We start from the raw sequence: 25720 nt of genomic DNA on the forward strand, positions 1-25720 counted from the left end.
TGAGAATTTGTGTTTAACATGGACATAACACTGGGGACTCCAAAAAGGGGGATGGTATAGGAGGGCAATAAGGGTGGAAAAATTACCTAGCAGGTACAGTGTTCATTATTTGGGTGATGGGTTCACTAGAAGCCCAAACCTTACCATTATACAATATATCCATGTAACAAACCTGCACATGTACCTCTGATTCTAAAATAAAACAAAAACAAATTTGTATTCAATGTTCTTAGATTATTTGGTAGAAAACAATAAAATATGTTAATAGCTAGCTTATTTTGATTATAAGCATTTGGATGAAAATAACATACAATTTATATAGTTTATAATTTATTTACATGAGTAAAGACTATTCTATGAAGACACAGGATTTATAAAATGACCCCTCTAAATTTGGGGTTCTAAAACCATGATAATTTAGTTACTTTTAGCTTTAGAACACAAGAGAATTCACTAATTAAGAATCTTATTTCAATGCCAGATATAAAAAGTAAAAACCTTATGTGTTTTGTCAGTTGTTTGGGATGGGGGGGTCCATTTTCTAGGCTGGGTGAGCACAGGTAGAGTTAATTAGGTGTACTCAGATAATATCCTGAATGGTTCAGGAATAAAACTTGTGGTGGTTCTAAATTTAACATATTACTAATCAAATATTTATTGAACACTCAATACATTCTTTGAATGCTGTTTACATAAATTGAATTTACATTGAATTATTTGACAGATCACTGAAGAACAATGCATATTTTTGGTATAAGATTACAATGCTTCTTAAATAGACTTTTTAAAAATCTGATATTGTTTGTTAAATGAGACAATTTATTTTTCTTCTTAAACTTTGTATGTGGCACTAGGATAATTATAATAATTTCTCATTTAGTTCGTAGCCAAAACAACCTACAAAGAAAAAATTTAGTTTAATATTTATTTCTTACTAACTTGTGTGTTAACTTTATTCAGCTTAAAGCTCAAAATGATCGAGAAACACAAAGTATAGATGTCATATTTACTGAAAGACAAGCGTAAGTATAGCTAATTTAAAAATCAGATTCATGAGTAAGCTTTATTAGATAGTTTAAGTTGTGATCCGTTATTTCCTTGTAAATTTTCTTAACAATTTCCCCATTGCCTTTTTCATTTAAAAATATTTACAACACGAGTTTTGTTGCTTATACTTCTGTTATCTTCATTTACCATTAAATAGCTAAATTCTGTATAAAGACTATTACTACATAGCTTATATAAATAGGATTTATGCTGCTAGGAGCTGAAAACTTACTATGGATAAGAACATCTTTATATCTACTATTTTTAGTTTTAACCTGGGCTTTTAACTAATTTGAATTTTGGTGTTTCATCCCCAGTCTAGTGAAAGACACATTATTCATAAGGAAGCTATTTACATTATTTCATTAGCATTGATATTTAATAGTTATATTAGCAATCTATATCATATATAGATTATATGTGTATCTTTATATATAGCCTGTCTAAAGACTAAATACCAACTAACGCTGGAAATAAAGTAATTGTGGCAGTGGGAGTAATGCCTACAAAGATAATAATAGATGTGATGTAGTTAACTTATTTGTGTTTTGTCAGTTGTTTGGGATGGGTCCATATTCTAGGCTGGGTATGCACAGGTTAAGTTAACTAGGGATACTCAGATAAAATCCTGAATGATTCAAGAATAAAACTTGTGTTGGTTCCAAGGTCAAAAAGTTGATGAAGAATAATTAATTTAGAACCAACACAAATTTTATTCCTGAATTATTTATTCTAAGGCAACACAAACACAGACAATGAGCTATGTTGTGTAAATACACATACAAGCACATTCTCTCCCAGAAATTTGTTAATATTAGTCTCTTTGAGAGCAAAGACAATAATAACCCAAATTACCGTATTCAATTACCAAAATTCAGTAACACCAAATACACTCTTGTTACCTCTGCATAAAACAGTAAATATTTGATGTTGGATAGATGTTAAAATATACTGATAAAACATTTGAAAGATAAATGTAATTCTTCTGTTGACTAAAAACAAGAATCTCTTTTCCCCTGTCTTTTTTTTTTTAAGTAGAGTTTTGCTCTGTTGCCCTTGCTGAATTGAAGTGGCATGCTCATGGGTCACTGCAGCCTTGAACTCCTGGGTTCAAGTGATGTTGCCTCAGCCCTCCAAGTAGCTGAGACTACGGGTGCATGCCACTATGCCCAGCTAATTTTTTGTTTCTTGTGGAGACGGGGTCTTATTATGTTGCTCAGGCTAGTCTCAAACTCCTGGTCTCAAGCAGTCCTCCTACCTTGGCCTCCTCAAGTGTTGAGATTACAGTTGTGAACCATTATACCTGGCCACCATCTATCATTTGATGCTGCTGTAAAGTGATATCTTATAAACTCAAAATACTAGCAGTCTTTTTCCTTTTACAAGGAAAATTTTGTTCATGGTAACCAAGCTCTTACTTGAAAACGTTCCCTTTTTTTTTTTGTTATCCTGGTTTTAATCCATTTAGCAAATATTTATCATTTACTGTATATAAGATACTCTCTTAGGTACTTCAAAGAATAAGAAATATATAAGCTATAGGCCAGTGTGGTGGTTCACACCTGTAATCTCAGCACTTTGGGAGGCCGAGGTGGGTGGATCATGAGGTCAGGAGATCAAGACCATCCTGGCCAACACGGTAAAACCATATCTCTACTAAAAATACAAAAATTAGCTGGGCATGGTGGCACGGGCCTGTAGTCCCAGCTACTCGGGAGACTGAAGCAGGAGAATCACTTGAACCTGGGAGGCAGAGGTCTCAGTTAGCTGAGATCGCGCCATTGTGTCACTGCACTCCAGCCTGGCGACAGAGCGAGACTCTGTCTCAAAAAAAAAAAAAAAGAGAGAGAGAAATATATAAGCTATAATCCCCTGAAGGCCTTAAAGAGTTTAGAACATTTAAGTTCTCATTTATTTCATCATTTATCTCAAAGTTATATAATGCCTAGGTCAGGATTTAAATATTATATTTACATATTTTACAGATATTTCATCTGAAAACATAATTTCAAGAGCAAAAGTTGAAGAATGTCATAGATTTTTACATCTATTTGGTTTTTTTGATTAAGGAAAATCTTCAAATATGGTAATTTGTCCTGAAGATACATCCAAACCATTTAAAAACTCTGTCTGTAATTTGTAATTGAGGCTGAGTGAAATTGGTTCTCTTGTCTGTTTTAGGCAGAAATTGAAATTAAGAACAAAAATTGGCCAGGTGCAGTGGCTCATGCCTATAATCCCAGTACTTTTGGAGGCTGAAGCGGGTGGATCACCTGAGGTCAGGAGTTCAAGACCAGCCTGGCCAACATGGCGAAACCCTGTCTCTACTAAAAATATAAAAATTAGCTGGGTGAGGTGGCAGGTGCCTGTAATCCCAGCTACTCAGGAGGCTGAGGCACGCGAATCACTTGAACCCAGGAGGCGGAGGGTTCAGTAAGCCGAGATTGCGCCACTACACTCCAGCCTGGGTGACAGAGTGAGACGTCATCTCAAAAAAAAAAAAATAACAAAAATTATTGTTATGAAAGTTACTTTTCTATACAGCAGTAGGATAGATTTATTTCTTGTGTTAACCAGATGGCCAACACCTCAATAACACAAAGATCTATCTTGACTCTACACATTCAGAGTGACCAAGAAATGCCATACCTCGAGAAGACAGGTATAAAAAGCTTCTGTTTTCATTCTCTTCTCTTTCAGTACAACCATTTAGTGTGGTCTGACCATCTGGTTTATTATGGAAAACTCGTCTATAAAAAGTTGGTTATAATAAACAGCCTCAATATATTACTACAACAATATGTAAGACACCTGGCTTTAATTCAGTTTCACAGTCTTGCTTGAACTAATGATTCTCTTCTAATCCTGCACTTTCTAGTTAGTATTAGTCAAGATCAGTTGTCCTGTAAAAAATATATGTAATTATAATTTTATACCCATTTATTTTTCTTTGTGTAGTCAGATATTTATTGAATACCCTATATTCAATAGACGCCCTTGAATATAAAAGGTTAAATGTAGTCTTTGCTCATTTGCAATTATATTTCATTTTGCTACATTTCTCAAATATTAATATTTGCATCTTATAATTAGGAAATAATTTAGCAGAATGATACATTGTTTAGAAAAAGATATTTTATGTTCCTATAATCATCTCATTCTTATAATTAAGGTTTAAAACAAAGTATAATTGATATATAAAGAAACATTAGCCATAATATACTTAATATCCTTTGTTGAAAACATGTGTCTGTAAACATAAGCAAATATGTATTATAAATTAGTAAGTTCTTCTGTTTTACAGGTATATCATCCTAGTTTTTATTTTCTCTCAGTAGACATTTGTATTGAATTTACTAATTATGTAACTTTTAAAATGACTTCTATAGATTATGACATAGATCTATTTTATTTTAGTCTCTTTTTTCTAAGGAATTGTCAAGTACATACAAATTTTTAAAACTTTATTATATACATAAACAATTTGAACATACACAGAAATAGCATACTACACCATACTCAACATACACAGAAATAGCATATTATACCCTTATTTAGCTCCCAGCTCCATCAGCTCATATTTGACCTTGCTCCATCCATACCTCTAGCCACTGTTCCATTCCACGTGTTATAATGAAGAAAATACCAGAAATATTATTTCACCCATCAATATATTTCAGTGTTTCAGAGATATACTTATTTGTAAAAGATGTAAATTCTTAATTTCTCTGCATATGAAGGTAAAAATTATAGATCGTGCTACAGTTTTTAATGTACTGTTTGCATTGATAAATTATCAAATTTTGATTGTAGCCAGTTGATTATAAGGACTTGGCAAATAATTTTCTTTAGACCCTTCCTCTTATAGCCTATAGACCAGTGTTTTCCAAACTACATTCTTTGGAATGTTATTGAACTACGAGCTCTTAGTAGATGTAACTCAAAAAATGGGTTTTGTTGTCAAGTAAGTTTGAGAAATTTGTAATACTTTGCTCTTGAATAATCAGAGAGCAGTTTAGCTTAGTAAAGTTTTGCATAAATCCTATCGTAAAGAATCTTGGCCAGGCACGGTGGTCCACGCCTGTAATCCCAGCACTTTGGGAGGCCGAGGCGGGTGGATCATGAGGTCAGGCGTTCGAGACCAGCCTGGCCAACATTGTGAAACCCTGTGTCTACTAAAAATACAGAAATTAGCCGGGCATGGTGGTGTGCACCTGTACTGCCAACTACTCGGGAGGCTGAGTCAGAAGAATTGCTTGAACCCGGGAGGCGGAGGTTGCAGTGATCTGAGATTGCGCCACTGCACTCCAGCCTGGGCGACAGTGCGAGACTTCGTCTCAAAAAAAAAAAAAAAAAAAAGAAAAAGAATCTTGTTTCACCTTGTTTAAACTACTAGTTTTTCCTATACTTATTTGACCATATACCTCTTTCTTCTCCTGTAAATACTTGTGAATGTCTCTCTGGAAATTAGTATTCTAGAGAAACAATTTGGGAAACACTGCTTTATCTACTGAATAGATAGAAATAGCTGTCCATGGACCACATGAAGATTCCTTAGTGTCAGCACAGACCAATTTGAATAAAAATCTCCCAGAAATATGTATTTTTAAAACAAGATTTATAGATAATTGTGATGCCCACCTCGGAAGCCACTATGCCATTAAACTGTAGTGATCCTGCATTATGGTGACAGCCTTTCTTTATAACCAGAATCAATAGTGACTTATTAGGGATTATGCCTGAACATTGTGCTTGTGCTTTAAATTGCTATGAAATTTTAAGGAAATTTATTGTGCTATTTCAGGAAACATTTCAAGAAAATATTTTCCAACTCTATGAGTTTATTCTGTGAGCGTAAAATCAATCTTAGTGTATTCTTTAAGCTATCTCTGTTCCTCACTTTGACTTCCATATATTAATAAATCCTAAACTTTTATTTCTTTACTGATTGAAACATTAGTATAATTTAGTACATATTATGTCAAATATCTGTGTTAATATGAGAATCCATTCATTTTAATTCATGAATAAGTTAGACCTTTTTACTAGTCTGTATGGTCACCCAAGCACTGTTAAGAATAGTAGTGCTAGTATTGTAGACTATGTAACTGTCAGCTACCAAGGAGTGTCAGTTATTGTATTTGGACCTGCTTGCTCAATACAATGCAAAGAACATAATTTTATGATATTCATGTATGTTGTCATTAATATGAATGCCTGCCAGCTGTATTTTGGTATGTCACATAGCAAAATCCCCATATCTAAACTGTGAGTGAGCTGATAACTTTGTTTTAAAAAGCAAACTTTGAAAGAAATTAATTTTCTTCACATAATTCATGGATATCTATATATTTGTCTTCAATAAATCCATCATCATCTACCACAAATGAATCTAATTGTTCAAATATTACTGTCGTTTCTTCAGAGTTTGTTTCTGGTGTCTGTGAAAGAGAGCTTGGATTTCCAGTAAAACCATCTTCATAGGTTTCTGCTTCATGCTCTTCCAGGCGATGATGATTATAACTAAGCAGAATATTGTACCATATTGGGCATTTGATAGCAATAAAAATGAGAAGTGAAGTCGTCAGTACAGTGACAACAACACCAACAAGAAAAGCCCAACTTTTTCCAAGAGGTTCATGTTCTTTAATGGAATACGAGAGAGGAGAGAGAAAGAAAATTTGTTAAGTTGGCAAAATAATCATAATTATATATCCTAATTCTCCTAAATATTGGTATTAAAAATAAACATACATTGTAGTTTTCTTTAGACAGATTTTGTGTGGTGGATGAATTCTCTTTTTTCAAAATAGCTGTCTTTGCAATTTTGTTACCCTTTTTACCTAAGACCATTATTGATTTATACTCGTTAAGATTTGTGACTAGACTAGTTATAACAAAGGCTCAGAGAAGTTAAATAATTTGCACAATGGCATTTGGCTTGTAACTAGCAGAGCCTAGTTTGGAAGACCAATATTTTGTAAATCTTTAGTTGAGATGAGGAATCTTTCTTTTACATTTTTTATAGAAATTTAAAGATAACTACCTCAGTTTATTTAGCATGATACATTTAGCAGTGTTAATATTCAGAACCAGTATATTACCTGAATTTCTTGTTAAGTTGTTCGAAGAGCTATTAAATGTTGAATTGCTGATGGGCTGAAAATGAATATAAAGATCTTCAGTTACTGGTGAAGGAAATTTTGAGTGGCATTCAGCCTTATGAGGTACTGTTTTGATATTGTAGCTCTTCAGGCTGTTGGGGTAGCTACACATGGTGATGTTCTCATTTTCTAGTAAATCAGAAAGAATAAGATTTAGTATAGAGAAAAATAATAGTTAACAACATTTTATAATTGTTTTATCTAGAATTTTTGACATATCTGTCATTCTTAAAGGCATTATAAGAAATTCCTGTTGTATTTGTCTAGCAACACAATGAAAGAATGATGCACATTTCTGTTTATTGTTTTATAAATATGGCTTAAATGCAGTATCTTTATTATTTATCTGTATTAGTGTAGATTTTATTATTAATATTGTGGTTACATGGTTACAATCTGGATCTCAGGCACAGTATGGTTTGCAGTTAAAATAGGTCACTCGTTTTCACTTAGTCTAGGAAGCACTTTGAAAAAATTAGTCTTACATATTGACTTTGCTAACAATACATGAAATGACATTATCATCTCACATGCATAGAACATTGACATGTCTGGCCGGGTGCGGAGGCTCATGCCTGTAATCCCAGCACTTCGGGAGGCCAAGGCGGGTGGATCGCCTGAGGTCGGGAGTTTGAGACCAGCCTGACAAACATGGAGGAACCCCATCTCTACCAAAAATACAAAAAATTAGCCAGGCATGGTGGCTCATGACTGTAATCCCAGCTACTCGGGAGGCCGAGGCAGGAGAATCACTTGAACCTGGGAGGTGGAGGTTGTGGTGAGCTGAGATCACGCCAATGCATTCCAGCCTGGGTAATAAGAACAAAACTCTGTCTCAAAAGAAAAAATTTCTTAATTTTTCCCCCTGGTAATGGGAAAGGAGAGCATCTATGCAGCTGTTACTTTTTAGTGTTTCTTCGTGTTTTGCTTAAACAGAAATTGTTTCCTTTCCTTTTTTTTTTTTTTTTTTTTTTTTTGAGACAGAGTCTCACTCTGTTACCCAGGCTGGAGTGCAGTGGCACGATCTCAGCTCACTATAACATCTGCCTCCCAGGTTCAAGCGATTCTCCCACCTCAGCCTCCCGAGTACCTTGTACTACAGGCATGCGCCACCACACCCGGCTAATTTTTGTATTTTTAGTAGAGATGGGGTTTCACCATGTTGGCCAGGCTGGTCTCAAACTCCCGACCTCAGGTGATCCGCCTGCCTTGGCCTCCCAAAGTGATGGGATTACAGGCCTGAGCCACTGCGCCTGGCTGCTTCCTTTTCTTTAAAATGTGATATGAGAGATTTTTCTGTGGTGGAACATTGAGTTAATCACATTTTGGTTTTGCTTAATTATGATAGCTTACCTAATGTCACATTTGATGTGTTCAACCAGTTCTGCAAATTAAATAGACTGCAAGAGCAGTTCCATAGGTTTCCATATAAAGTTATTAATTCCAGATGAAATAGTGGTGGTACATCCAAATAGCTAATCAAATTGCCTTGCAGATTCAGAAGTTTTAGGTTTCTTAGAGGTGCAAATATATCAGCATTCAGTTGTTCTATTTTGTTTTGGCAGAGATATAACTGTTTTAGTTTATTTAAGCCTAAAAATGCACCCTGTTGAATTACATAGATGGAGTTTCTACAGATATTTAAAATTTCTAGACTGGAGAGGTTACCAAAACCATTATTATGTAAGATAGTAACATTGTTCTCAATCAAATAGAGCTCTGTGAGTAAAAAGTATGTCTGTAGAACTCTTGTGTCTGTACCATTAAGAGTAATTTGGTTATAACTGAGGTCGAGTATAGTAACATCTTTCTTGATATCTGCTGGAATCAAGGAATAATTTTTTTCAGTGAAATTACATTGGACTTCCTAGAAAAATAAAAAAAAGAAATGCATTAATCAGAAAAAAAATTAATAGAATTTCCCCAAATTTCATATTTAAGCACTTAGACATTAGAAGCACATTATTTTGGGAAAAAAACCTACTATCTAACCTTTTGGTGTTATAGTAGAGCAAATCTTTTTCTTTATCGGGATGAAATACTAAAAATTAAGGATATTCTGATACATACAATTGAACAGAGAGATTCCAATTTGTTAAACGGGTATTTTCCAACTGTTATTACATGATCATTACAGAAAGTAATGCTATTGGAATATTCCCATTTATATATGTGGAAATATATGGTAAATAATAATTCTGTTAACATTTAATATTCCAATGTGCATGATTGCTTTATAGTGAGGAAATTATTTTAAACTATATGTGTTTTTAGAATCAGCAGAGCTAACAACATTATACCTAGGGCTGTTAAATAATTAATAAATAGGCTGGGCATGGTGGCTCACGCCTGTAATCCCAGCACTTTGGGAGGCTGATGTAGGCGGGTTACCTGAGGTCAGGAGTTCAAGACCAGCGTGTCCAACACGGTAAAACCCTGTCTCTACTGAAGATACAAAAAAAAAAAAAAAAAAAGTCAGCCGGGCATGGTGGCAACCACCTGTAATCCCAGGTACTTGGGAGGCTGAGGCGGAGAATCGCTTGAACCCAGGAGGTGGAGGTTGCAGTGAGCTGAGATCATGCCATTGCACTCCAGCCTGGGCGACAGAGCGAGATTCCGTCTCAAAAGCAATCAATCAATCAATCAGTCAGTCTCAATAAACTCTCTGGTTTAACTCTCTTAAACTCTCTGGGTTTAACAGCTCAAAGTTCGGTGTTTTAAAAGGAAGTATTTATCTTTTATCAGAAATGGAGCCAGGTATTGAATTTAAAGAGACATACAATCTGAAATACTTTCTTTAGGTGGATATAGATGGAAAGAAAGAGATAATTCTTGTTTTTACTGGACAGTAAACTAAGAATAAATAGAACTAAGAATAGTTCTGGTTTATTACTGTTTTTGCAGTTAGATTTTTTCACCAATAATAATTCAATAGCAGTTTCCCTCATAAAATATGTACTTTTTAAAAAAAGTTTCTTACATTTTAAACAAGATTTTAGTCTTGAAACTAATTTCTGATTTTATAGTGAAAATTTTCAGATCTCTCCCTTTAATCAACTTTTAAAGAACTCAGTTTTTAAAAATGAAGGCTGCTTTTGTCAAATTGGAATTTGGATATACACAGCTAAATAAACTCCTAATTTTAGTAGGTCAGATTTTCTTTGCTTTCTTATTGCCCTTTGATATTTTACTAAATATACAGAAAATGTACCTTTGAAAATATTTTTACCATTTTGATGGTAAAAACTTACTCTTTTAGAAGACTGGATTTTGTCTGATAATAATATCATGGAGAGGGGCCAAAAGAGGATTGTGATGCCTGTGACTTTCATGTTGTTGACCTGATAGAAAAGAGAGTATTTTCATTTTGGTGGTAAACTAGAACTTTAGAGATTTTAAGGACATTTTTATTTTTCCCCCTTTTGAATCTGTTTATTCTTTTCTTTTTTTTTTTTTTTTTTGGCTGAGACAGGGTCTCACTCTGTCACCCAGACCTGGTGGCATGGTCACAGCTCACTGCAGCTTGATCTCCCAGGCTTAAGCAGTCCTCCCAACTCAGCTTCCTAAGTAGCTGAAACACAAGCATGCACTACCATGCCTGGCTAATTTTTAAAATTTTTGTAGAGATGGGGTCACCATGTGTTACTCAGCCTGGTATCAAACTCCTGGGCGTGAGCCATTTCCACCCCCAGCCACTGGCGTGGCCTTGAAAAGTGCTGGGATTATAGATATAAGCCACTTATCCTGGCCTTTCAAATCTACTTTTTCTTGAAATACATAAAATGTGAAACAAGTGCATGGCCATTCACCATCCTTGCACTCTGATCTTAATAAACTAGAAAGCCCCTTTGAAGAATGAGACTGATTTCTATTTTTTCTTTTTAGAGAGAATTAATATTTTTAAGTGTGTCTCGTTTCTAGATCTCATGAAAGGAGCTTTAAAGCAATTGAAGTGGTTGTAAATTTTAAAAATTTAATATAGAAGTGCACAAAAGAAATTCAGGAAAATATATACTTATGCATGTTTAAGTATATGCTTATATTGATGGTCTTGATTTTTTCAATTTTAGGCATTATCTATTGGCATTATTTATCTATTATTCTTGACTTAAAACTGTGGGAGATGAGAATCTTTAGCACTCTTTTTCCCCCCCATGGTAATTTTTAAAAATTTTATTGAGGCGTGGTAGATATACATAGTTTTGGGGTACATGTGATAATGTAGTGCATTCATATAATTTTTAAAGATCAAATTAATGTACTTGGGATATCCAACACGTTAAATATTTGTCTTTTCTTTATACTGGAAACATTCAATTCTCTTCTAGCTGTTTTTAAATGTACAGTAAATTAGAGGAGAGGGAGAGCATCAGAAAATAGCTAATGGATGCTGGGCTTAATACCTAGGCGACAGGTTGATCTGTGCAGCAAACCACCATGGCACATGTTTACCTATGTAACAAACCTGCATAACCTGCACATGTACCCCGGAACTTAAAAATAAAAGTTGAAGGAAAAAAAGTACTGTAAACTATAATTACCCTACTGATCTCTAACACTAGGCCTTCTTTTTTTAAGCAAACTGTATGTTCGTATGCATTAATAAACTTTTCTGCATTCCTCCCTCCCTACCACCCTTTCCAGCCTCTGGTAACCACCAGTCTACTCTTAATCTATATGAGATCTACTTTTTTAGCTCCCACATGCTGCTGACAATGTGTGATATTTGTCTTTCTGTGCTTGGCTTATTTCACTTAACATAATGACCTCCGGTTCCATTTATGTTGCCACAAATGACAGGATTTCATTTGTTTTTATGGCTGAATAATATTCCATTGTATATATATGCTACATTTTTTTTAATCCATTCGTCTGTTGATGGGCACTTAGGTTGATTCCATAGTTTTGCTCTTGTGAATAGTCCTGCAATAAACATGGGAGTGCAGCTATCTCTTTAATATATTCATCTCTTTTCTTTTAAATGTATACCCAGTGGAATTACTGGATCAAATGTAAATGTAAGTGTTATACTTTTAGTTTTTTGAGGAACCTTCATACTGTTCTCCAGAGTGGCTATACTAATTTACATTCCCAAGAGTGTATGAGGGTTCCCCTTTCTCCACATCGTCACCAGCATCCGTTATTGCCTGTCTTATTGATAGAAGCTACTTTAATGGGGGTGAGATTATATATCATTGTAGTTTTGATTTGCATTTCCCTGAGAGATTACTGATATTGAGCATTTTTTCCACATATTTGTTTGCCTTTTGTGTGTTTTTTGAGAAATATCTATTCAGTTCTTTTGCTATGTTTACCTGGATTATTTGTTTTTTATTGGTTTGTTTTTGGCTAGTGAGTTGTTTGAGCTCTTTATATCTTCTGATTATTAACCCCTTTTTAGATGAGTAGTTTGCAAATATTTTCTCTCATTCTGTGGGTTGTCTCTTCACTTTGTTGATCATTTTCTTTGCTGTGCAGAAGCTTTTTTGCTTGGCGAAACCCCATTTGTACATTTTTGCTTTGGTTTCCTGTGCTTTGAGGTCTCACAGACACAAAAAAATCTTTGTCCAGACCAGTGTTCTAGAGCAATTCTCCAGTGTTTTTTTGAAACAGTTTTATAGTTTGAGGTCTTATTAAAGTCTTTAATCCATTTTTATTCCTGGATATGGCAAGAGATAGGGGTCTGGTTTCATTTTTCCATATATAGTTATCCAGTTTTTCTAGCACCATTTATTGAAACAACTATTATTTCCCCATTTTATGTTCTTGGCACCTTTGTTGAAGATGAGTTGATGTAAATATGTGTATTTATATCTGAGTTCTCTATTCCATTCCATTGGTCTATGGATCTGTCTTTATGCCAGTACCATGCTGATTTGGTTACTATAGCTTTGCAGAAAATTTTGAAGTCAGGTAGTGTGATGCCTCCAGCTTTGTTCCTTTTTGCTGAGGGTTGTTTTGGCTATTTGGGATCTTTCGTGGTTCCATATGAATTTTAGGATTTTTTTTCTACTTCTATGAAGAGCGTCACTGTATTTTGATAGGAATTGCATTGAATCAGTAAATTGCTTTGGTTAGTATTGATATTTTAGCAGTGTTCTTCCACTCCATGAACATGGATTATATTTCCATTTTTTTGTATCCTCTTCAGTTTCTTTCATCAGTGTTTTATAGTTTTTGTTATATAGCTATTTCACTTCTTTGGTTAAATTGATTCCAAGGTATTTTATATTCTTTGTAGCTATTGTAAACAGGCTTGCTTTCTTGATTTCTTTTTCAGATTCTTCACTGTTGGCATATGTAAATTCTACCAATTTTTATGTGATGATTTTGTATCTTGCAACTTTACTGAATTCAGTTATCAGTTTTTACAGATTTTTTGTGGAGTATTTGTTTTTTTTTTAATTTTTTAAGTATAAGATCATGTCTGCCAGGTGTAGTGGCTCATGCCTGTAATCCCAGCACTTTGGGAGGCCGAGGTGGGTGGATCACGAGGTCAGGTGTTCGAGACCAGCCTGACCAACATGGTAAAACCCCGTCTCTACCAAAAATACAAAAATTAGCTGGGCATGATGGCACGCACCTGTAATCTCAGCCACTCAGGAGGCTGAGGCAGGAGAATCGCTTGAACCTGGGAGGCAGAGGTTGCAGTGAGCTGAGATCACGCCACTGCACTCCAGCCTGGGCGACAGAGCGAGACTCTGTCCAAAAAAAAAAAAAAAAGCATGTAATCTGCAAACAAGTCTGATTTGACTTCTTCTTTTGCAATTTGGATGCCTTTTATTTCTCTCTCTTGCCTAATTGCTCTGGCCAGGACTTCTAGGACTGCGCTGAGTAAAAGTGGTGAAAGTGGGCATCCTTGTATTGTTCCAGATCTTAGAAGAAAGACCTTCAATTTATCCCCATTCAGAATGAAGTTAGCTGTGGGTTTGTAATATATGGCATTTGTTATCTTGAAGTATGTTCTTTCTGTGCCCAGTTTAATGAGAATTTTATCATAAAGGGATGTTGAATTTTATCAACTGTGTTTTCATCATTTATTAAAATAATTATATGGTTTTTGTTCTTGGTTTTATTAATATGATGTGTCATGTTTATTTTATTTTATTATAATAATTATTTAAGATAGAGTCTTGCTTTGCTGTCCAGAGTGGTTGGAAACTCCTGGACTCAAGAGATCCTTCCACCTCAGCCTCCTGAGAAGCTGGGATTACAGGCACATGTCACTGTGCCCAGCTTATCATGTGTATTAGGCTGTTCTTGCACTGCTATAGTGAAATATTAGAGACTGGGTAATCTATAAGAAAAGAGATTTAATTGGCTCACAGTTCTGCAGGCTGTACAGGAAGCATGGTGCGGTTCATTTTTTGTGGAGGCCTCAGGAAGCTTACAGTTGTGGCAGAAGGTGAAAGGGGAGCCGGCACATCACATGATGAAATCAGAGCAAGAGAGAGAGAGTGGGAAAGGAGGTGCCACACACTTTTAAACAACCAGATCTCTTGTGAACTCAGAGCAAGATCTCACTTATCACCAAGGGGATGGCCCAAAGCCGTTCATGAGGGATCCGCCCCCATTATCCAAACACCTCCCACTAGGTTTCGTCTCCCACACTGGGGATTACAATTCAACGTGAGATTCGGATGGGGACAAATATCCATACTATATTGTCATGCTTATTGATTTGCATATGTTGAACTATCTTTGCGTGTCTGGAATGAATCTCACTTGGTACGGTGAATAATCTTGTTAATGTATTGTTGAATTTAGTTTGCTATTATTTAGTTGAGGGTTTTTGCATTTGTGTTCTTCTGGGATATTGGCCTGTAGTTTTCATTTTTGTTGTGTCCTTGTCTAGTTTTGGTATCAGGGTGATGCTGGTCTTGTAGAATGAGTTTGGAAATATTCCCTCCTCTTTAATTTTGTTTGAAGAGTTTGAGTAGAATTGGTATTAGTTCTTCTTTAAATATTTTGTAGAATCCAACAGTGAAGCCAGTGTAAATAGACTTAATTCTCTAATTAAAAGGCATAGTGCTGACTGGAAGCTACTGACTGGCTGTTTAAAGGAGGCTGGTACCTCCTCCTCTTGTTCTTGCTCCCTCTCCGCCATGTGACACACCTAGTCCACCTTCGCCTTCCACTGTGACTAAGAGCTTCCTGAGGCCTCACGAGAAACTGAGTAGATATTGGTGCCATGCTTTTGCAACTTGTGGAACTGTGAGCCAAATAAACTTCTTTTCTTTATAAATTATCCAATGTCAGGTATTCCTTTATAGCAATGAAAGATGGACTAACACATCATGGTTCCCTGTTTGCTGTTGTTTCTTTTCTTTTTTTTTTCTTTTGAGGCAGAGTTTCGCTCTTGTTGCCCAGGATGGAGTGCAATGGCACAATCTCGACTCTTCGCAACCTCTGCCTCCTGGGTTCAAGCGATTCTCCTGCCTCAGCCTCCCAAGTAGCTGGGATTACAGGCATGCACCACCACGCCCAGCTAATTTTGTATTTTTAGTAGAGACGTATTTTGTAGTTTTAGTATTTTTTCTCCATGTTGGTTGGGCTGGTCTCGAACTCCTGACCTCAGGTGATCCACCTGTCTCGGCTTTCCAAAGTGCTGGATTACAGTTGTGAGCCACCGTGCCTGGCCTGTTTGCTGTTGTTTCTTGTGGATGTATATGTGTGTCATTGTATTGTCAGATTAGTTGTTTATTCCAATATTCTCTGTATGGCTTATTTTGTTTTTTATTGAATATATTTGCTTAGAGGGTCTTTTACCACTAGGTTGCTGCTTCCTTTTCAGCTCTAGATGGCACCTTAAGCCCAGCTTCACCTTGGCTCTGGTAAATGACCAGAGCGCTGCTCTTCCTGAATGGGGGAGGTTCCAGGGGATATCCTGGTAGTGTGGGAAGGGTGGCTGGAGGTTCATGCCCAGCCAGCCTTCCCACACTAGAGACCTGTGGAGCAAACCTCCTACAGAGTGATGCTGCTGAACAGCTACTCTGATTTGGTGTCTCCTTTGGCTGAGTTACAGAGCAGAGTTTCCAGATCCGGGGATGGTAATCCTATCTCTCCTCTTTGTCTCTACATGTCCTCAGGAATATTTCTCTCTTCAGGCACTTGAGATGTTTCCCATGGATTAAAGCAGGGACAAGTCTCTTGCCAGGGAATATAAGATGGTGGGTAGAAACTGTGATTTGGGGGAAATTTTCCCACATGCTTTGCGCTAGGTTGAATCAGCGGAGGGGCATTGTGGATATGGAAGTCCAATTCTCTTACTATCTGCTCAAAGTTTGTTCACTTCTCTGTGGCCCTAGAACTGTCTCATCTTCACATTTGAATTCTGGTATATTGTTGGTAATGATCTCAGGTCTGTATATTTAGTTTTGGTTTTCTGTAGAGGGGAGTGAAGCCAGCTTGCTTCTTGGCCACCATTTTGGAATTGATAGCCCCTTCCGCTGTCTTTCAAATACCCCCTCCCTTTATCTCCAACCCATCAAATATATACTTCCTATGTCTTTATCTCCCAACATAGTTACTTGTAATTTTGGTTAGATGAGTATTCAGTGTTTGTACTATCATGAATGATTGAACTCAGTCTATAAAAAGCTATTATTGACTAAGCCAGGTAACACGATCACTTTTCTGTTGCTGCACCCTTTTTGTTTCCCCCAAACTAATTGTGCTGTTTTTTCATGTACTTGGTTTACTATAGTTTTTCTTGTTATGACCAAACTCTCCCCTAGCATATCTGTCATTCATTTATGGATATTAAGTATTGAATCTGTTTTATCAGCTTAAAAAGTCCCTCCCAGAGCCTGCTACCATGCTCTAATCTGGAAGAGCTGATTACTAGGCCTTCTGCACAACTGTTTACTTCCACCTTCATCAGAGAGTCTACATTTTGCCTTTATGTTACTGGGCACTTATTTTCTAGAACACCCTGTCTTGGTTTATTGCCTTTTTTCAATAGAGCTTCCTCAGTAGCTTCTAGAGAATGTGGATAGGAGGGAAAACTTTTTAGACTTGGAAAGATATTTTGGCTAGAGATAGATTTCTAGGTAGGAAATAATTTTCCCTCAAAATGTTGATGGTAGGCCGGGCGCGGTGGCTCACGCTTGTAATCCCAGCACTTTGGGAGGCCGAGGCGGGCGGATCACGAGGTCAGGAGATCGAGACCACGGTGAAACCCCGTCTCTACTAAAAAATACAAAAAATTAGCCGGGCGCGGTGGCGGGCGCCTGTAGTCCCAGCTACTCGGAGGCTGAGGCAGGAGAATGGCGTGAACCCGGGAGGCGGAGCTTGCAGTGAGCCGAGATTGCGCCACTGCACTCCAGCCTGGGCGACAGAGCGAGACTCTGTCTCAAAAAAAAAAAAAAATGTTGATGGTATTACCCTACTGTCTTTGAGTTTCTAGTATTACTGTTAAGAAATATGATACCATGTCATTCTAATTATTTATCAAAGCTTTTAAAATCAATACTGTATTCATTATCCTGTGTCTTTGTGAGAGTCTGTTTTCATTTATTTTGTTTTTTTGTTTGTTTGTTTGTTTGTTTGTTTGAGACAGGGTTTCGCTCTGTCACCCAGGCTGGAGTGCAGTGGCGCAATCTCACCTCATTGCAACCTCCACCTCCCGGGTTCAAGCAATTCTCCTGCCTCAGCCTCCCAAGTAGCTGGGACCACAGGCCCATGCCATCACACACGGCTAATTTGTTTTTTGTATTTTTAGTAGAGACGGGGTTTCACCATGTTAGCTAGGATGATCTCGATCTCCTGACCTCGTGATCCACCCACCTCGGCCTCCCAAAGTACTGGGATTACAGACATGAGCCACCACACCTGGCCTGTTTTCATTTATTAAACTGGATACTTGGTCAGTCTTTTCAATCTAGAAGCTATGTCACTCAGTTTTGGGAAATTTTCTGAATTATCTCATTGATGATACAATTTTCTTTATTTTTTAAAATAAATTTTCACTTTTTTTTCCTAGAATTTCCTCAATTAGATGTTGGACCTCCTGGAATGATTTTAAAACCTTTACTGTCCTACATTTTATCTCGGTATGTTTTTTGCTTTCCTTTCTGGGAGACATCCTCAACTTTATCTTCACACTCTTCTATTAATATTTTTTTGCCATCTTTTTTAATTCTAAGAGCTTTTTTGTTTCAGAATATTTTCTTTATTAGTATCCTGTTGCATGAATATATTATATTTTCTTGTTTATTGTTGTGCTTTTTGTTATGTTCCTTTTCTTTGAATAGCTTTTATATCCTTGGATTGTATTTTTCCAGTTGTCTTTGGGCAGTGTCCTTTATATTGGAGGCCTTCTGCTTAGTCTGTTAATATTTTATTTAGAGTTTATGTGTGAAAATGGGAAACTAAAAAGCTGATAGGAAAATGCATTTGTGTGGGTCTCCTTGTTTCTAGGCTTGACCACAGAGTGTAACCGCTGGACTGTTTTCTTAGGGAATGTCATTATCCACAAAATGACTCTTCTGATTTACTGCCCAAAGAGATAATGGCCTGGTAGCCAGCATTCTGAGTGCTAAGTGATAAAAAAGCTGGATTTATATCAATATTTAGTATGGAAACTATAACTTAATCTCAACAATGCCTTTGCACTCACTCGTGCCCATTGCCCAAATTCCCTTTGTTTTATTCTTGTGGCGTGGGGGATCCTCTAATCTACTTGTGTAGAGAAGGAACATTATCTGGCTAGGCAGAGACAGAGAGGAATTAGCCTCTCCTCTACTTTCAGAATACCTGGTACTGCCAATTTCTGGGCTATTTAGAGTTTCTGTAGTGTAATTCAAGTGGCTGTCAGCTTTTCTCATTGCTGACTTGGGAAATTTTTGTTTTCCTAGTCAGTTTCCACTCAGCTATTAGGTTTCTGGTTTCTAGGTTTGCTATTGACTCCTCTTCCATTCTGTTTGTCCTTGTGAGTTTATATCCCTTTTTACCTTTTATTTTCATGTTAATCAGGTTTTGAACACAATTTAAAGTTAGTGGGTGCATTTAAGGTGTCAGCTTTGCCTAGAAATTGGCATTTATTGGACTATACTCTTCTTGCCAAATGGTTGCTTTTTTATTTAGTCATTTTATTCATGACCTTGATGTTTCTTGTTCTTTATCTCTGTTTTCTTAAAGTCAACTTTAGAAAGCCTTTTGCAAACAAATTATCCATATGAAAATATGTAAATATATTCTGTCATCCTTAAAGGTGTTCAGAAATTTAGTTTTTTGAGCTTGTTACAGCATTTGTTACAATTAGTTACTTATGTTTTTTTAAGGAAAGTTTATTTCATTACAGGAGATAATAGAAAAACTAATCAGAATAGGCCAGGTTCAGTGGCTCGCACCTGTAATCCCAGCACTTTGGGAGGCCGACGCGGGCAGATCACCTGAGGTCAGGAGTTTGAGACCAGCCTGGCCAACATGGCGAAACCCCATCTCTACTACAAATACAAAAATTAGCCGGGTGCAGTGGCAGGCACCTGTAATCCCAGCTATTCGGGAGGCTGAGGCAGCAGAATTGTTTGAACCTGGGAGGCAGAAGTTGCAGTGAGCCGTGATCATGCCATTGCGCTCCAGCCTGGGTGACAGAGTGAGACTTTATCTCAGAAAAAAAAAAGAAAAACTAATCAGAGTAGGCAAGAATCCATGCAGCATACTAAAGTCTCTCGCCTCATTAGCAATAAGGAATTTACTGCTATTTTAGTGCTAGTCTGTTCTAGTCAACTTCCTCATTGCCTTCGATTTGTTGATCCATTTATGCACAATCCCCTTCTACCTTCTCTCTTTCCATAGTTAAATCAAATTTGTTAGAAAAAGCTACTGTGCCTCCTATATTTTATAAGATTTGGATGTAGATCATAATAGAATCCCTTTTAGAGCCAGAAACGCATTTAAGCTATCACTTATTCAAGATGATTGCCCATAGAAGAGGGATGCCTAAATCATTTACAAAAGGTAGTTTACCTATGTTTAATGATTTCTAGGAATAGGTGTTCAGCTCATTCAATGGCTTGTTTCAGTATATCTCAATGATATGGTGAAATTCTTACTGATGTCTCTAGTAGGATGCAGAGGTGACTGAGGAGAGGTGGGTAAGGGAAGTGCTGTTTTTTTCCAGAAACAAATAGGATGGGGATAGTGAAAGAAAGCAAATAGGCTACAAAGAAAATTAACTAGATTTAAGTTAAAAGTTGATGTGAAATAGAAGCAGGTGAAAAAAGTAATGGAGGCAAGACAGGACTATGAGCTTATGTGGAAATGGAGATGGAGTATGGTTTTATATTTATTATTTGTATCTGCTATTTAATGCTAATAATTGTTTTCTCAAGTGCGCTAAAAGAAAAAGATCATAAGGATTAGAAAAGGATTTTTTTTCCTTTCCATTTGATAGATCTTAGAAGCAGTGTATACTCAGCTCAAGGTAGATTCTGTACAAGAAAGCATTCAACAAATCTAAAGCATCGTTAGGTCTGAAGCTGTGAAATACATTGATTGATCCATACTATCCGTGAGAGTTTTCACATATTTGTGTGCCTTTTGAGAGGAGAAAGATTGAAAGAGGGGGTGAATGTTGATTATCATGACAATGAATAAGTCCCCAGACAAAGCATTTGCCAGCATTATTGGATGTCTTAAAAGAAAAAATCAGATAGGCAGAATAGCTAGACAAGCAGATTATGCAGAAATTATCCATGAGTCAGTTTAGCCTATTTCAACAGTTGGTTTAAAAGGAAGCCAGTCATTGTTGCGTTCTTTCTCCTTTTGGAATATTTTCTAATTGGGATTTTTTTTGAAATGATAGTTGAGTTTCATATAGTGATTACTTAGGAGCTAATATAAAATAGAAAACTGGAATAGAAGATGGAATACCAGTTTCTTTTCTTTCACAAAATTACATGCATTTTTACCTAGCATATGATCTACGTTACTGAAAAAACAAAAGAGCTTTACTCAAAGGAAATGGTAGATACTGAAAAAGAAGCATTGTTCTTAATAAAGTTTCAAGTACATGTTTCTTATGTTATTTACTTTATATGATTATTATATGCTACGAAATAAAGAGATGCTGTAATTATTTTGGTTTTGTTAAATAAAATCTAAATGTAGTTTTTCCATTAAGTGTTTTAGATATTTATGCCAGAATTCAATGTATTTAGAGTACGATGTTAATAATACACAATTAACTTCGTTTCCTTATTTAACTATTGTGTAGATATTTTTCAAATTTAAAACCTTTTTGTAATGGAAAATTTCAAGGTAAAAAACCTAAGTAAGAAGAACAGTTATCACCCTGCTTCAATAATTATCAACTCACGGCCAGTCTTTTTTTATCTTGCAAATTGGCTTTTAGATGAGTGTCACTTCACAATGCTCTGTGATTAACATATTTTAAAATAAAAAATCTTATAAATTTGATTGGCTAGATGAAACCTTTTTTCCCCCACAAAAACAATTACTTAATATTGTATTCTAACTTTATTTAGGAAAGACCCTTTGGCCCTGTCCCAGGTATATAGTATTTTTGAGGTAGACTGTGTGAAAATATAATCATATTTTCTTATTTTTCATCACTTCTTAAAGGCAAAGATGGTTGTACAGACTTAACAAACTTAAATATGATTTAAAAAAAAAAATAACCAAAGCTATAAATATATAGATCTTACCTTTTTTTCTTTTGTCTCTAAGACTTGTGTGCTAAAGGAAATTACTCTGTTTCTTCAACAGCATTAAAAAAAGTATATCGTACGATTACATTTCACTTTGTTTTAACCTTTGTACCCAGTGAACAGGTGATTTAAAAAAAAAAAAAAAAAAAACTAGACTTCCTTAGCAAAAGATTGACTAGAAGAATAATTTCTTAAAGTCGTCTTTTCCTTTTTTAGTATAACAAGTAAGGCTGTTTGCCTAACCTTTGTGTTTCTTTCTTTTTTTTTCTTTTTTTGTGAGGAAGTCTCACTCTGTCATCCAGGCTGGAGTGCAGTGGCATGATCTCGGCTCAATGCAACCTCCACCTCCTGGGTTCAAGCAGTTCTCCTCCCTGCCTCGGGCTCCTGAGTAGCTGGGATTACAGGCTCCCGGCACTGCACCTGGCTAATTTTTGTATTTTTAGTAGAGATGCGGTTTCGCCATGTTGGCCAGGCTGGTCTCAAACTCCTGACCTCAGGTGACCCCCTGCCTCAGCCTCCCAAAGTGCTGGGATTACAAGTGTGAGCCACTGCACCCAGCCTACCTTTGTGTTTCTTAATTACTCTTTGAAAATTTTATTAAAATATTAACAATTTTACTTATTGATTTAGAGTTTACAATATTGAAAAAGCATACTTTTGAAAGATATACTGTTGCTAAATTAGTTTATGTTTGTCCTGATGGTATTTTGTGCTTAGAAGGATTCAAATTCAGGTCAGGTGCGCAGTCTGACACCTGTAATCCCAGCACTTTGAGAAGCTAAGATGAGAGAATAATTTGAACTCAGGGATTTGAAACCAGCCCGGCCAACTTAGCAAGACCTTGTCTCTACTCAAAATAAAAAGTGAAAACATTAGCAGGGCATGGTGTTGTGTGCCTTTAGTCCCAGTTACCTGGGTGGCTGAGGTGGGGGGATGGCTTGAGTTGGAGCATGCAGTGAGCCATGATTGTGCTACCACACTCTAGTCTGGGTGACAAGTGGTACCTGTCAAGAAAGAAAAGAAAGAAAGAGAGAGAGAGAAGGAAGGAAGGAAGGAAGGAAGGAAAGAAAGGGAAAGAGAGAGAGAAGAGAGAGGAGGGGGAGGAGGAGGAGGAAGGGAAGGAGGCAGGGAGGGAGGAAAAGGAAGGAAGGAAGGGAGAGAGAGAGAAAAGGAGGGAGGGATTCAAATTGTAAAGATATCACCAAGTTTTGTATTCTATTGAGTTTCAACGTTTTTGTTTACTTATTATTGTTTTTTTTTTTTTTTTTTTTTTTTTTTAGGTGGAGTCTCGCTCTGTCACCCAGGCTGGAGTGCAGTGGCGCAATCTCAGCTCACTGCAAGCTCTGCCTCCTGGGTTGACACCATTCTCCTGCCTCAGCCTCCCAAGTAGCTGGGACTACAGGCGCCCACCATCACGCCCAGCTAATTTTTTTTGCATTTTTAGTAGAGACGGGGTTTCACCATGTTAGCAAGGATGGTCTTGATCTCCTGACCTCGTGATCTGCCCGCCTCGGCCTCCCAAAGTGCTGGGATTACAGGCGTGAGCCACCGCGCCCGGCCTGTTTACTTACTTTTATGACACCATCATCAGTGGTTTTACTGCCAAGTTATAACAGGAGCAAAGTACTCAAAGCATCAAAAAGACCTGACACCTGGACATCATATGGCCTTTAGAAAGTCAGTTACCTTTCTTATGCTGTAATTTCTCCTCTGTAAAATGGAATACTTTATAACATTAGTTCTCATCTTCCTACATTGTAAGAAGAAACACTGTTGGTAGTCAGTAATCAAATTTAGAATGAATTCCTTCCAAAAGATTAATTCCACTGGGCTTCAGTATCCTTAATCTATGAAAATAGATATTTTCCTCTTTCAAATTCTGTGAGCTCATATACCTACACAAATTGTAGCAGCAGGAAACACATTTGTTTTACTGTTGTAATTGAAGCTCCAAGTGAAGATACCACTTCTTCTCCAACAGTTAAACAGAAATAAATTGAAGTTCCAGGTTGTTTTATTATGTTCATCTTTTATTTGGTTATTTTGAGATTTTTTTTGGTAGGGAAATTTCTGAGTTCAGGTTGTTTATTCTAGTAGTAGGATATGAATGTGTAGAAGGTGTGTAGGGGATATGTGGATCCACAGGCTTAGCTGGTGATTGTGAAAACTATAGAAGTTGGTATCTATGAGTGAAAGAGAGTAAACAGTAATAGGTTAATCAGATTTTGAAACTCAAAATAGAAATTAATGATCTTGGGACTGAAAATATATGTTCAATCCAGCTTTTTATAAAATGTAAATCTTGAAAGTATTTAGATAAGTGGCATCTTACCTATTCTTTTTTCAGAATTTTTCTCTACCCTATCAATAATTGACCTTGCCTAGGCAACAAGTGACATGTCATTGGTATTTCTTTTGATTACATGATAAAAATGGTTATTGCTTCTAATTAATTTCACTATTACTACTTTTATAGGATTATATTTGTAATGTTTGTTGTGTTTTTAGAGAAATGAGCTTAATATTTTACAATGCTAAAAAATAGCAATAATTTGTGAAATAGCAATGTTAACTAAAGCAGTAAGTAAAAGAGAACTTAAGCAAAGCATATTATTAATCTAAAGCCATAACTAAAAAATCAAATTGCACTGCAGGTCTCTCTACTCCCTAGTTCTGTCAGAGCCACACTGGATGATTTACACGGGAAACTTCTATACAGTATTTAATTTAGTCAAAAAGATTTATGGCTAAAGGATGCTTTAAAACCACAATTCTAAAACTTGTCTTTTTTTTTTTTTGAGATGGAGTTTTGCTCTTTTGCCCAGGCTAGAGTGAAGTGGCATGATCTCGGCTCACTGCAACCTCTTCCCCACTGGGTTCAAGTGATTCTCCTGCCTCAGCCTCCCAAGTAGCTGAGATTACAGGTGCCCGCCACCACGCCCGGTTAATTTTTGTACTTTTAGTAGAGATGGGTGTTTTGCCATGTTTGCCAGGCTGGTCTCGACCTCCAGACCTCAAGGGATCCACCTGCCTCAGCCTTCCAAAGTGCTGGGATTACAGACGTGAGCCATCGAGCCCAGCCTCTTATTTATCTTTTGAAGGTATAACTTTAAAAAAGTATAAATGCATCCTCATATATATAATTCATTAAGGATTTTTTGGTAATCTTTGTGATTTCTTAGTAAAATAAAATGGAGAGTAAGGAAACAGAGGAATTTAGGGATGGAGAAGAGAAAGATGTAAAATAGGTTTGTGCTAATGGGGCCAAATTTTATATAGGTCAAATAGCATTTTTTAGTACAAATATAAAGACTTTTCAGTCACACGCTATGGTTGAATGTCTTTAAGTATCCTATTAAATTAGGACCGTGACTTGTATAAAATAATTGGATATTTTTTCCTCAATATAGTATCAGGAATATTACGTGCTTCTGATTTCAGGAAAGAAAAACAAATCAGAAGTGTAGAAGAAGAAATTGAACAGGAAAAACAAGCAGCAGATGACATTATCAAAAATATGTCTCTTGAAAACCAAGTCAAGTACCTAGAGACGAAAACCACAAATGAGAAACTGTTACAGGTAATACAAATTACTGCTGTGTGCCAAGCATGTATCATTCTTGCTACTAAAAGTATAGTTTGAATATCAGCAGCATCAGCATTCCCTGAGAACTTGACTATACTTTGAGATCAGTTTTCATTTTAACAAGGTCCCCATCTGATTCATACGGATATTCACATTTCAGAAGCATTTATTTAGAAAACTTCATTTTCATATGCTGTTTGATGACCTAGCCTTTACTCTTATTATTTTTGGTTCGCTTCTATTTATTC

The 25720-nt window shown here is 36.3% G+C and overlaps 2 protein-coding genes across 2 annotated transcripts in view; one reads left to right on the forward strand and one right to left on the reverse strand.

Moving 5' to 3' along the window:
- Positions 1-25720, forward strand: part of LOC129479374 (intraflagellar transport protein 74 homolog) — a 107607-nt gene that overhangs the window by 27206 nt on the left and 54681 nt on the right. Inside the window, 2 exon segments of the mRNA XM_055272388.2 lie at positions 961-1022; positions 25328-25466. Coding sequence (XP_055128363.1) covers positions 961-1022; positions 25328-25466 — 201 coding nt within the window.
- On the reverse strand, positions 6324-10558 carry LOC129479375 (leucine-rich repeat-containing protein 19). The gene is made up of 4 exons (XM_055272389.2): positions 10463-10558; positions 8565-9078; positions 7152-7340; positions 6324-6691 (listed from the first exon to the last, which is right to left on the reverse strand). Exons 1-4 carry the CDS (start codon positions 10541-10543, stop codon positions 6363-6365), a joined length of 1113 nt encoding a protein of 370 aa, XP_055128364.1. The 5' UTR covers positions 10544-10558; the 3' UTR covers positions 6324-6362.

Source organism: Symphalangus syndactylus, chromosome 3 (genome assembly GCF_028878055.3).
Source record: "Symphalangus syndactylus isolate Jambi chromosome 3, NHGRI_mSymSyn1-v2.1_pri, whole genome shotgun sequence".
Lineage (NCBI taxonomy): Eukaryota > Metazoa > Chordata > Mammalia > Primates > Hylobatidae > Symphalangus > Symphalangus syndactylus.

What these genes read in the sequence shown, in the direction of transcription:
- LOC129479375 (XM_055272389.2), bottom strand. Translation starts at nt 10,543, where the DNA reads ATGAAAGTCACAGGCATCACAATCCTCTTTTGGCCCCTCTCCATGATA. An exon ending in CACATCAAATGTGACATTAG is followed by an intron (nt 7,341 to 8,564) that starts GTAAGCTATCAT and finishes CTGATTTACTAG; the next exon opens with AAAATGAGAACATCACCATG. An exon ending in CAACTTAACAAGAAATTCAG is followed by an intron (nt 6,692 to 7,151) that starts GTAATATACTGG and finishes ATTCCATTAAAG; the next exon opens with AACATGAACCTCTTGGAAAA.